General features: G+C 40.1%; 2 protein-coding genes across 13 annotated transcripts in view; both read right to left on the reverse strand.

Annotated features, from left to right (window-relative positions):
• Window positions 1–592: 592 nt before the first annotated feature.
• On the reverse strand, window positions 593–3305 carry LOC116056820. Of its 3 annotated transcripts, none has more exons than XR_004106673.2 (7): window positions 3081–3292; window positions 2084–2226; window positions 1916–1983; window positions 1536–1664; window positions 1293–1388; window positions 1047–1185; window positions 593–998 (listed from the first exon to the last, which is right to left on the reverse strand). XR_004106673.2 is itself a non-coding variant. In XM_031309175.2 (7 exons), the coding sequence occupies exons 1-6, from the start codon at window positions 3189–3191 to the stop codon at window positions 1097–1099; spliced, it is 636 nt and encodes a 211-aa protein (XP_031165035.1). In that variant the 5' UTR covers window positions 3192–3305; the 3' UTR covers window positions 593–992; window positions 1065–1096. The 3 variants fall into 3 exon arrangements, 2 of the variants coding, with proteins under 2 accessions (XP_031165035.1, XP_035849959.1); XM_031309175.2 differs by having other exon boundaries at window positions 593–992; window positions 1065–1185; window positions 3081–3305; XM_035994066.1 differs by having other exon boundaries at window positions 1065–1185.
• A 7776-nt stretch (window positions 3306–11081) lies between these two features.
• Window positions 11082–13650, reverse strand: part of si:ch211-130m23.3 (uncharacterized protein LOC558547 homolog) — a 53378-nt gene continuing 50809 nt past the window's right edge. For all 10 annotated transcript variants that reach the window (XM_035994044.1, XM_035994052.1, XM_031308935.2 and 7 more), the window contains one exon: window positions 11082–13095. In XM_035994044.1, the coding sequence (XP_035849937.1) occupies window positions 13066–13095 (30 nt within the window). In that variant the 3' untranslated portion in view covers window positions 11082–13065. The remainder of the gene's footprint in view (window positions 13096–13650) is intronic.

Below are 13650 nucleotides of genomic sequence, written 5' to 3' on the forward strand. Positions count from 1 at the left end.
AACTTCTAAAGCTGATTTATTTGCCCTCTGGGATTTCATTAAAAAAAAAAAAAAGATCTGCTGTGCAAGTGCTAATAATGGGGAGGAGGGGGTTTCTCCAAACTCAGATGCACCAGTGAAGGGTTTTTGATGACCATGCAGATTTCTTTTGCTCAGCATTGAATGGCCTGCCCAACAACTCTGTTGCCCGTGGAGCTGCCCTTGAATGAACTCAAGCAAAGTGCCAAGACTTGTCTCTGACTGTGGAGACATTTAAAAAAAAAAGGACCTGAAGCGGCTTTTCTTCAATAGAATGAATGTTGTTTCCCTGCGGGTCTGAGTGGACTCCTTGTGGTGACAGTTTAAACGTTTGACGTCTTTCACCCCCCCACTAACAGAGGCGTTACAAAGCAACAGTCTTGGTTGAAGTTTCTGGGAACAGCGGTGCATTTGAGAAGAGATGTAGTACATTTGATGAAGCGTTTAATCCTGACATATAGGTCAGACGAGTGTCTGGCATCTTCTGTTGAACTTGGAAAAGGTTAAAGAAATGCTGGAGCTCAGAAGCCAAAGACCTTTTCTGAATAAGGGTAGAAATAACAACACTCAGAGGGAGACTGAAAATTGTTTTATTTACTTCACACAACCATTTGAAAAAAGTTATATGCTCAACTATTTACAGATTGTTAAATTGATTTGAAGAAGGCTTTTCAGTGGATTTGTCAACCATTACTGTACCTGCCAGAACATGCCATGAGCCTTTCAGATGTCACAGTTCCTAAACTAAATCATGAAAGGTCAAACAGTTTAGCAGGCATAGACACACAGTAATAAGACTACACATTGCAAGCCACAGTTCTGACGTGACATCACACCAGCAGGCCTTTAACTTATTGCTGCTGCTAAAAACCAACTGAACCACGGCTAATGAAAAGGTATTCCACAGCACATGCAGATCACATTACAACACCATTTAGTAAATGTTAAGATGGATGCGTTTGTGTGTGTGTGTGTGTGTGTGTGTGTGTGTGTGTGTGTGTGTGTGTGTGTGTGTGTGTGCGTGCGTGCGTGCGTGCGTGCGCGCGCTGTTCAAAGGGCTATGACATACATCTGTGCTTTATTTTGCAGTAGGCTGAACATCAATTTCATCATTCTCTGTGTTCTCAGCAGCAGGTGCAGCTGGCTCCCTTTCATCTGGACACAGATCTGAAATAACAAGGGAAAAATGGCTGAATAGTAAAGAAAGTAGTTGAAGAAAATGTACTTTGATGATTTAATTGGGTATAATCTACAAAGCTTAAATGACTGCTGACCTGTTCCTCCAAAGTGGTACTCTGGGAGGAATTTAAGACACTCAGCCTGCTTCTTGAAGGTCTCTAACTCAGATGACTCCAGAGCGCCGGTCCGTGCTTTAAAAGAATAACACGGGGAGGGTGAGGTGGTGAGAATAAAGAGAAGCCAGGGGCAGAGAGGAGTAAATAAAGACAAATTGTCAAAAAATGGACAAAAACTGTGTTTTATTCAAATCAGCAATGGAGGGAAAAAAATAGCCTTACTAAAGAGGAAAAGGTATCGTCCCTTTGACTTGCCGTCAGGGAGGAGGGTGGTGTCTTCGGACAGGAGGCAGTCGGAGCAAGTCTCATAGTACTTCCCATCATGATATGAAGTGTGACCGTTGATATTAACTGTGACACATCAGGAAAACAAGATATTAAATATGAGTTTTTATTTTTATTTCCATCTATTTGAAATTTAATAATACATATAAAATATTCAGATAGTGTATTTGGAGCCTTGTGTGACTGGTTTCTTATGAAATACACCTATACTTGGCCAATGTGCTTTCTCTGCATGCATCACCCACATAATATTACACAGCATTAAAGAGAGGTGGTAAGTCAGGGTGTGAATAAAAAATATCTGTAGAGAAACATACAAGTGGTGTGACTGGTCATCCCTGAGACGGTGGCATTGGCTAGACCCTGAAGGCATTTATCTTTACTTCTGTAATGAGAAAAAAAACTTTCAATATACACTCTTAACTGTAATCGTTTGTATGTGAGAGAAAATGGAACATAACATGTCTGCACTGCAGTGTCCTTACATGCGGTCAGACCAGTACATGGTGATGACTCCGCTGTCTGAGGAAGCCGACAGATCCACCCAGGAGCTGTTCACCGTCAATAGGTCGTTCTTTAGGCCAGGCTGGTCCCATGACCCCACATGAAGCACCCACTTCCCATAGATCTGCCACAAACATTCACACAACTCACTCACATGACTGGGCTGCTTATCTGTGTTAGAGTGTGATTTTACTTTATTTTTCAATAGAATAAGAATTGTGATAGAGGTAAGGAAAACACATAAAAAGATAGAGATATCATTTGTTTGTCTTGCCATCATTGTTTTTCTACTCTGTACTCAAAAAGGGCTTCATATTGTTGAGATTGAAAGTTAGAAAAAAATATTTTAGCCAGCATAGATGAGAAGATAAGAAGTCCTTAAAATTCTCAGAAAAATGAAAATGTTAACATCTACATTCCCATGACAAGTGAATCTGCTGAGCAGCAGGAACAGAACCAGAACAGCTTTATGGATCTTGTGGGGAGATTGTTTTATTTATTACTTAATATTGATTAATTTCCTATGAAAAAAGACTGGTTTGTTCTCTGCAAAGAATTGCAATTGACTTAAAAATGGAAATTTCTGCTAAAGATCTAACGTTCTTTGCTAAAGTTAAGAGGGTACATGATGTATATTGATACACAAGATGCATTAATATGGGAAATTGGATTAGTTGAGCTTTACTAATGTAAAATGGCCAAGATAATATATAAAACAGACTGTAATAGCTATACAGATTCAGATTCAAGTACTGTACATTTTTCTTAACATACAATTAATGTGAAACTGGTTTTTTTTAAGACTCCGTAGACATAACATTTGTTTAATTTTTTTAAACAGTTTTGGTTACTTTTAATCTCACTGTAGCATGTTTGAATGTAGGTGAAGTTAACACTAAAACAAAAGTCAGCAGTTGAAGTTATATCAACACACAGCTTCTTACATATGACCAGTAACAAAGGATCGCTGATACTCACGGGGCTGTGGCTGTCCAGTACCAGAGGCTTAACCAGCTCTTTACAGTCCGGTTCAGATGCAGCACCCAGGGAGGTGAGAGCCAGCAGAGCTACAACCAGCTGTGCAGCCATGGTTCGAGACAGCAGGCAGCCAGAGAGCAACACTAATGTCAGAGATCCTGCCAAAGAGAGCCTTCTCAAAGCAACCAGGGAAAGTGTTCTGTAACAGTGGGCTGGTCCACACACACACACACACACACACACACACACACACACACACACACACACACACACACACACACACAGTGCATCTCACTATCTTTGTGGGGACCCGTCATTGACATAATGTATTCCCTAGCCCCTTACCCTAAGCTTAACCATCACAACTAAATGCCTAAACTTAACCCTTACCCTCACCATAACCTAATTCTAACCCTAACCCTAAAACCAAGTCTTAACCCTCAAACAGCCCTTTAAACTTGTGGGGTCCAGCATTTTGGCCCCACAAAGCTGTCCGGACCCCACAAGTATACTGTATTCCCGGTTTTTTGACCCCACGAATGTAGTTAAACACACACACACACACACACACACACACACACACACACACACACACACACACACACACACACACACACACACACACACACACACACACACACACACACACACACACACACACACACACACACACACACACACACACACACACACACACCGTCACTTTTTCACATCCAGTCAGCGGGGCTTGTGTCCCATTTATCCCGTTACATAACAGCCAGCTGGCAGAGTCTGAATAGCAAGACCCCTGCATCTTTCAATATGTGAACACCCCACTGCACAGAGTCACACACAGGCACAGAGGCACAAACTATAAAAAAGACACTCACTCACAAACACACACACACACACACACACACACACACACACACACACACACACACACACTCCTGTCCTAGTGGTGGAATTTTCAGAAACACCATGTTGTGGTAAGATGAGACAAGGGGAAAACTGACATGTGTTCAGCATGAGAACCTTCTTCACATATACAAAGTTGAGCTGGTCCTGAGTTTTCCCATAATACTCATCTCTTATTTTAACAATGGCTTGAAAACATTTCAAATATCTATAAAATAATGTATTTGCAATTTTATTGAACACACACAAGGTGAGAGCTTACATAACATGTTCGGCCTCCTTTTCCCCAGTGACACAGTTCCGAGATTGGTCGTTCTGTTTTTGTTTCTCGAGGGAAGAAATCTTTGCTAAATGTGATTAAAAAAAAATACTTCACATGCAATGTGTTAGTCACAGTACAACAACATACTTCACGTGCCTCTTATGAAACACTGGGACAAACACACTCGTTCCAAATGTTGATCTGGTTCAGCTAGTCAGCTCCATCTGGAAAAGTCCTTATCTGAGGTCCACACACAAAGACCTTGAGACGAGGACAGTCAACAATCATAATAGTTTGTTTGCCAAATTCTGTTATAACTATTGGGTAATAAATCACCGATTGGGTTTCATGGTCCCATATCTAGAAGGTTTGACAGTTCTGTCAAACAAAGATTCAAAGCATTTTTGAGGAATGATTTCATGTGTTGGGTATCTGGATATACAGTGGTGCAGTCTAATTTACTGTAGTGGGTATACTGTTCCACACACATATATATTAATATTTTTACCGCAGTCTATCTCGCTCCACACACTCGCTACACACACACTACGCAGTGTGCTCAGTGAGATGGGGGTCGATAAAAGATGAGAAAGGTCTCTCGGCATGTTCTGCAGTTGTTCAGTTTGCTGTCACATTATTCGACCCCGTAATTGCAAAAACATATGGCTGAAGTGAAAGTTCTGTCACAAAACTATGTTGGTATGTATCACTGCACATTTTAAGTGGGTATACAAAAATCCTGGAGCTCAAATTCATGGTGGGTGTATGGCTTATACCTGCGTATCACGTTTGCTCAGTTGTTGGCTAAAAATCTGCTCGGTCAGGTTAGCGGTAGTTGGTGGTACAGTTACCCCAGAATACTGGTGACACACGGGACAACACAATCTGAAGCAGCAAGGCAGGGGCAGAATGTGAGATAAAATCCTACTACAAATGATATGCATATGCAATTTAGGAAGATGTTATACTCATAGAAGATAATTAATTATAGATGATGACAATCTTGAATTAGTTAAAAATAACATAACATTTGCTTGCATTTCTTTCTGTTGACAACAGAAATGACCAGTTGCCACTGAGTTAAAAGCAAGAAAAAGTGAGCGTTATGCGGCGAGTAAGTAAGTTTAGGAAAAGATCATGGTTTGTATTAAAAGTCTGTCCATTACCTTGTCATAGTTGAATAATGACAGTTTTGTGGCTAAATAGGACATACATAGAACCTCAAAATCCCATTGACACCTCTCTCCTCTGCAAATCTCACAATTTGAAACTGCCTCTGAAAACGGGCAAATCTCAATGAAGCTAATAGTTGACGTCAACTCAGTGGCTCCTCCTTATTTGGCTCTAGTCTCTATCTTTGTCACGCCCCAACATTTACATAGGCTACACCACTGATCTGAGATCAGGTAGACTTCTGAATAGGTTGTGCAGATCTCAGAAATTGTATACACTGTTCATCTGCTATTTTATTACTAAATTCACTTCTGAGACTTTTTTATGTGAAAAATCAACTATGTAGAGGTCAAATATGGGCCATTTTACGAAAATTGATGGCTAATTGCAAATTTTGTCCGACTGTGTGTCGGAATTCATTGGCTGGTGCTGCCTGGGTTGCTGCCTCGCCGCCCGGCCTGTCCTCCTTCACAGACCTCGGCACGCTGTGAGCTAGATGGAGCTCCGTCACGGCCGTCAGTCCGCGGTGCTCCATACCCGCGCAAAATCACCGTTTCTGGGTTACTGGACAACCAAACGCCGCTGCCCTGACAGAGCTCCAGGGCCTGCAGCTCCCCTCTTCCTGCTAAATGGCCGGTGTGTGTGAGTGAGAGCGTGGTCAGCGAGCTTGTTACGCCCGCATCTCTTACCACAGGTTCCAGTTAATCTTATAATGGATATGTGTGTTGAGTTATTTAAACAAACGATCGGGGAAATAAACGCCTCTTGTCCGCAAGTGAGCTGGGGAGCTCTATCAATGAGAGCTAGCTTGCCTCCTCCTAACGAGACCTCAGAAATTCACAAAAATGCATTAAATTGAAATCGGACTAAAGTGTTAGCTAAGCTTTGTAAGACCTTAGGGTAGCTGTGATATACATGCCGTGACAAAATTCAAAGTGTAAATATACTCTAGTAATGCCGAAAGTGTAGCGGCGATCTTTTCCCATAGGAATGAATGGGACACATAGCCTAGCTACCAGCTCCTCCTAGAGACCCCTCAAATTCACAAAAATGCCTTAAATTGAAATTGGACGAAAGTGTTAGCTTTGTAAGACCTTAGGGTAGCTGTGATATACATGCCGTGACGAAATTCAAACTGTAAATATACGATAGTTATGCCGGCAGCTGGCAGCCGGTCAGCCCCAAGCCCCGAGCCCCGGTAGTCCAGTAACCCAGAAACGATGTCTTTGTCCTGGGTATGGAGCCCAGCAGGCTGCCGCTTTCTCGTCAGACTGTGTGGAGCTCCTGAAGTCTGACCCGTCTTACCAAATTTGCAATTAGCCATCAATTTTCGTAAAACGGCCCATATTTGAGCTTTATATAGTTGATTTCTCTCATAAAAAAGTCTCAGAAGTGAATTTAATAACGAAATAGCAGACAAACAATGTATAAGGTTGCAGTGTCTGAAATAAAAGACCTGCTGTCTTTGTGTGGTGCACACAGCAAAAAATCAGCAATGTAAATCATACAAATAACGACTGCTTACATTTTCATAGTTTTTTGAACATATGTAAATTGTGTGTCTCTTTTTGTGTGTGTTTCACTCGTTATTGATGTGCAGTGTCAAAAGCAATAGTTTGAGGCTGTGTTAAAAACTCCATTCAGTTGCCATGTTTGATTCTCAAACCATAGATTCTGTCAGTGATAGATTACAGTTTCATTTTGTCGTAAACGTTAGTCTGGTGAAGTAAGCAAGATGAAGTTGCACAACTCTTTGAGGATGAAAAAAAGCTAAAAAGACACCATCTATCTTTTCGTTCATAGAAATCACCACACAGTGAGGAACAACTTCTGAAAGGGCTACAAAGTTTCTCACAGCCATGTAAAAGTGTTGCTGTCCATCTTTCAAGGGGCCCAATGACAAGTAGGCCTAGACAACATGAAAACAGTAGTGTGGAGGTAACAGCCAATCCACAGCTCGGCTTAGTATTGCCAAGTTGTATTTACCAAGTTGCTGTGGACAAGTTTGTCAACTGGTGCGATTCACATCAACTTCTTCAACTTTTGACATCAAGCAGGTGTCCTCCTTTAAATATCGAGGAGTTCATATTGATAATGACCTAAGTTGGCGCACACATGTAACAAATGTCTGTGCCAGAACTCATCAGCGTCTTTATTTTTTGCCCAGACTTGGAGTGTTTGGGGTCTGTAAAAATATCATGTTAATCTTCTATAGAGCAACAATAGAGTCAATTCTTCAGTATGGTATAACCATAAATCTAAAACTCAGATTTTTAATTTGGTTAAGACGGCAGGTAAAATTATGGGAACACCTGCACCCCTTAACCCGCAGGAGCTTTTTAATTATGCAACAATCAGGCAGGCTAAAACTATCCTATCTGATAACTCTCATGTGTTGTTCTCGGAGTTTGAGCTATTGAACTCAGGAAAGAGGTACAGGGTTCCTTTCTGCAAATGTAATAGGTATAAGCACTCATTTGTTCCTCTCGCAGTTAAGCTCATAAATGAGCAGCGATGAACATATGACCATGAATTTTATTAATGTAAATTTGTGACTGAATGTATGTATGGCTATGAATGAAGGAATTACGGCATTTTTTTTTACAATGGATTGTAAGGATATTTATATTTATAAATGGATAAATTAATGTAACTGTAATGTAACTCTCACTTTGTTGCAGCCTATGTTGGACAATGTTTTGCAGAGATCACTGGAGGCTAGTATTGCAGCAATAGATGCAAAGAGCCAGAAAGTAAAAACACATTGCATTTATGTAAATAGAAAAATACTGATGTGTTTTTTGTATGTTGACATCAGATAATAATACTCATATACATTTGTATATTTATAATAATTCCATGTCAACTTTTTTATACCTTGTGTAACTTTGCTACGTATGTCTGTATTTCTCACCTATGGAAGTATGTGTAGATGGGCTAGAAGGCCCCCCTCTGTCTAGCTGGAGCTGGAGCATGTTTTACACTTTGAAATTCAAAAGAATTCTTGTACCCTTCCATACAACCCTTCCATACAACAATATGCTGTGTTTGCATTGAATTGGGACAGACTCAGAGTTGTAGTTTTGTCCTACTTTAGGGTCTCACCAACATGTTGAATAAACCAGACTCAACTAAGAATGGACCTGTGCCTGATTGATTGATTTCTTCTTCATCAGATCCAAGTTAGTATAATCCCCTTTAAACATGCAAACAAACGCTGTTTTATTATTTATTTATTACTGCACTTCACTTAAAAGAAAATGGCATTATAGCGGTATCTATCATGATTTATTAAACTGACATTAAATGTGAAATCAGTCTATTCAGTTCTCTTTCATACAGCAATTTACAGAGTCTGGCATGATGAATACTGTGAACAGGCTAAGCTATTTGTTTTCGCAAAGCAGTGACAAACATCACATCTATCAAGTGGTACTGGAAGTTAACGCACATCTATTCCATGCTTGAATACAGTCATAAAGTAACTTTAGGTCTCTTTTGTTCTTTCTCCTTTACTGTACATCTGTGGCAGCCACCTTCTCATCAGGGCACAGGTCTGAAACAAAAGGACGGAATCAAGTTGATAAGTGCCTCGATAAGTTACTCCTTACTGTGGTGTGTGTGCAGCAGTGGATCAGCATCTTACCTGTGATTTCTCCGAAATGGCATTCTGGTGGGAAGAACAAAGCTCTTTTTCCCCAAAAAAACCATGTACGATTAGAAGTCAAAGTCACAGTTAACTGGAAATCACAACAAGAACAGGACAGCTTTAGTTCTGCAGGAAGGCCAGCCCAAAGACTAAAAGAGGGCGAGAATGGGGAGGTGGGCGGATTACATTATGTTTGTGAAACGGTGGAATTGTGTAATAAATAGTTCAAAGAGTAGCATATATGTACAGAGGAAGTTTGGCATTGATGTAATACACACACTTTATTTGCAGATTACTCCTCTATTATGTTTTCTTGTGCAGAAGATGGGGATACGTATGGAAAATAATCTACATGCAGTGTTGACATACTGTAAATTGGGTTGCACATTTACTTGGCAGTGAGTAAATAAGTATTTCAGTGCTGACAGTGCTGTTTACTAAAGCCGTCACATTAAAACTTTATTGAAACCATTTCTTTTGAACTCTCTGACTTGTAAGAGTGTGCTGCTGGATATAATAACAAGGCTACATTATATAGTTGGCTCTTATATCACTATGAGTGCACCTCGAAAGCTGGCATAGTTTAAATCTTCCATCTTTTACTGGGTCAGAGTCACAGTGTAAATTAATTTGTGAAAAGGCTGTTACCACACCGATACCCCCTGCTACTGTGATTTGTGCTCCATCAATTAAAATGAGCCCATAAAACATGGGGCAACAAGGGCTGGGCTCCAGGAGGTTTCTTTGGCGTCTATGGGCAAGAATTCCACAATAACCTTTCAGCATATTGTAATTCAAGTGGTCTGAGAGAGAAATAGACTTCTGCACCTCATCTTGGCTCTGTTTGGAGGCTTTAGAAAATGTAGCCCATGACGGTGATTGGCCAATCACAGGTTATTACAGAGAGATTGTGTTCCTATTGACTGTTTTACAAATACAGATCCACGTGTCCCTTCAGATGGTGAAAGCCTGATTCAATGGCGGAAGTGCTATTCCAGCATTGGCAACAACTACCTACACTGTAGAGCAACCCAAAAAAGTATAATAGTAAAGTAAAAAATAGTTTTACCTTCTGCTAACCATAGCCGAAGAGCTTTACAGAGAAAACAAGACTCTGATAGAATTGCTGCTTTATAAGGACATCGGGATCACAATCACGATAGTGATGATTGAAATGAATGACTAGTTCTTGTACAGGTTACTGAATGACGTGCATGCAAATGCCTGTGCTCATCTGGTGGGAGGGGCTTAGGACAGAGAGCTGAAGGAGGAGGGCGGTATTTTTAAATAGTCGCTTTTTTCCCTTCTTTTTCAGAAAACTGCTTATCAATGCTTTAAAGGAATTGTTTGACATTTTGGTAAATACGCTTATCTGCTTTTTGGCAGAGTTACAGTAGATAAGAGAAGACTGGTACTACTCTCATCATGTTGTATGCTGAATATGAAACTATAGCTAGCTGCCGGTTATCTTATGTCTCATTTCAACTGCATGGTTCGGCTCGACTTAAGTCACTTTTGGTACCAGGTCCTTTTCTATATTTCGTTTTCCACTATGGATAGTATTTCCTCAGAATAGGCGGGATTCTGAGCTGATTGCCGTTCAGAAACTGCCGTGATCATCTTAACCTAAATTTCCCAACATTTCTAAATATGATTTTAAAGCTAATTTACTGTTGTGCCCCTTCTGTTGGAGAAACTGCTGTACCGTACAACACAGGGAGCATATTGAATCACAGAGACAACCCTCCTCCTCCCCTTCCACCTCCAGTCTTCATCACACACGGCTCCCTGGTTCTTCCTCCGGCGGACCGCTCCCGTCGGCTCCTCGGTCCGGTCTTCGGGCTCCCTCACACCACCACCAATGTCTAGACTCCATCGGGGGATATCTTTTGGCTTTCTACCCCTTTAAAAATATTTCATAACGATGGAGTCTAATCTCCAAAGACTCTGAATATTTAATATTTTGCATATCTGCAACGAAGTCTCTCCTGATTGAAATGAAAAGAGCTGAAACTTTAACTAAGGGAAGAGAAGATTTATAGTAGCATATTCAAAACCCATGAAATACTTCTCTGTGTATTTACAAAAACATAATACAAGAATAAAAAAGAGAAAATGAACACATCACAAATGGAGTCCCAGGAAACAGAAAACATGGTTCAATTTACAAATGCATCTTGTACTCCCACTTATGGCTTCAATCTAACACAAAAACAAAATAAAATATTTCTGTTCAGTTGTGATGGTGCATAATCAGTCCATCCCTCCCTTTTGCAATAATTCTCTCCACAGTTTTCTTTAAATAATAATAATATCAAATACACATACAAGACAGAGGAGCTACATTTGTAAGCTGTACACTTTGCAGTAAGGGAGGGGTAAATGTTCACAGGCATATCAACCTTTTGCACACAATGATAATACATCTTGGGCAGTGAAAAACGTTTAAAACATTGATTAAAAACAAACTTGTTTCGTTTCTGTACCAACCAACCCTTTACATCACACTGTGATCACAGTTTATCCAGATGGCAATAAAGTACGAGTGACCAAAGGGACTTTATAAGCTTGTGTCCTGCAGTTTACCCTTCATACTGGTCATCTGTCTTTGATTTCTCTCTCTTTTTAACATTTTATGTCAAGAGAATGTGGGCCATTGTATCCATTTTGCAACTGTGGCTCTAGGACATAAACCGATAAATAATTTGGACAAAGAACTAGAGATGTGAGAAGCCTTAGGAAAAAAACTCACAACAAATCATATAACTACATGCACAGGTTCAGTGCCCCCTTGTTAGATAAGTTACATAAAAAAAAAAAAAAAAATACTGATCTTTTGCTTCTTCCCATTTTAATCTTTGCCCTGTGCTTGTACAGTTAAAAGAATGTAAAATCCTTTAAAGTGAAACTCATACTGGGGAGTCTAACAGTTTGAATTGCACCAAAGGTTATTACTTTTTAATCTGTACTATTGGGAATCAACCTTGGTGCAAACCTTCTTCCCAAGTGTTATCCTTACTGCTCTCAGCAGTCAGCGGATATGATTTAAAATGAGGCTATAACTTTTGAAATAACTAAAACTCACCATCGCTTAATGCAGTACACTCAGGGATTTTGTTTGTACAACCTTACTTGGTCTGGTATGACTAGTAGCACAGTTCAAAATGCATGTGGTCTCGTTTGAAGCCTTGAACAAAGCTCTTTTTCCGCCAAAAAACAATGCTATGTGACTTCAAATTCAAACGCAGACAAATAGTTCAGGTTGTGCTGAAGCCTTTCTGCAAATCACGATTAAAGAGCTGACTTTGAAGAGATCTTATTCCACATTTGTGGCTGGATTTGGGAACGGAAATTCAAAAAAATATCAAAAGTATAGAGCAAATAACAGAAAGACAAATATCTGCACAAGCCTCAAAAAAACATTGGGGTAATATGATTATGATGTCAATTCTCTTCAGTAATGGACAAATGTATTTGTGAAGACAATTGATGTTCCACGTGACAACCAGTTAGATTTAGACTTAACCATCAATCAAAATATGTCTATATCTCTTTAAATTCTTGAAAATTTAAACTTTAACATGAATAGGATACTGACCATTGGTTTTTGGGCATAAACTCTGCAATATGATGCAAAAGGCAGACACGTCTGTCTGTGACTGGAGTGTGTGCACAGTCTCATACACACTATATGCAAATATACAAAGAGTTCTCCTCCGGGTTGTTTCAATTTGGTTCCTTTGTACAGTCTCATAGTTGCAGAGGAAGAACTGATGAATGTAGCAGAGTCACCACTTAGAACGGGAGAAGAAACAGGAGAGAAGAGACGTGGACAGAAACAATGGAGGGGTGGGGGTAGTAGGAGGACCGAGCCTGGGGCAACTGTCCTGGCTAGGCAGGTGGTGGTGGAGGAAGAGTCACTGGCCTAGATGACATCACATCCGGTCTCTCTGCTTTTTGCTGATCCACACTGGGCGACTGAACCAAACCTGCTCCCACAGCCTTCACACGCTCATCGTCATGTTTGGAGAATACTAAAGATAAGATGAATTGAATTGAATTGAAATAAGTGTGTGAGTTTGTGAGAATGTTCACTGTTATACACCAGTATCCTGATTTAGAAATCCCTCCAAATCCTACGGATTAAGTCAAATTATTGTCATGAACACTTAACTATCAAACGTTAAAGGGATAGTTCGACATTATGGGAATCATGCTTTTTTGATTTCTTCCCAGAGTTAGATTAAAAGATTGATACCACTTACATGTCTGTACAGTAACTGAAGCTACAGTAGAATCCGCTTACTGTAGCATAGCATAGCATAAAAACTGGAAACAGGGGGAATCAGCTAGCCTGGCACTGTCAGAATGTAACCAAATCTGCCTACTAGCACCTAGTAACTAGTTAGTAATTAACAGGTTATATATTGTTTATTTAATCCAAAGTGACTTCCTTGAGTATTGTAACAGTGAGGTTGCCAGGCAACCAGTGGAAACGTATTCAAAGGAGTTGATTAGTATATTAAGAGATGCTATTAAGTAGCCTTTTTTTCCTTTGGACAGAGCCAGATGAGCTGTTTAGCTTGATG

Source organism: Sander lucioperca, chromosome 2, assembly GCF_008315115.2.
Source record: "Sander lucioperca isolate FBNREF2018 chromosome 2, SLUC_FBN_1.2, whole genome shotgun sequence".
NCBI lineage: Eukaryota > Metazoa > Chordata > Actinopteri > Perciformes > Percidae > Sander > Sander lucioperca.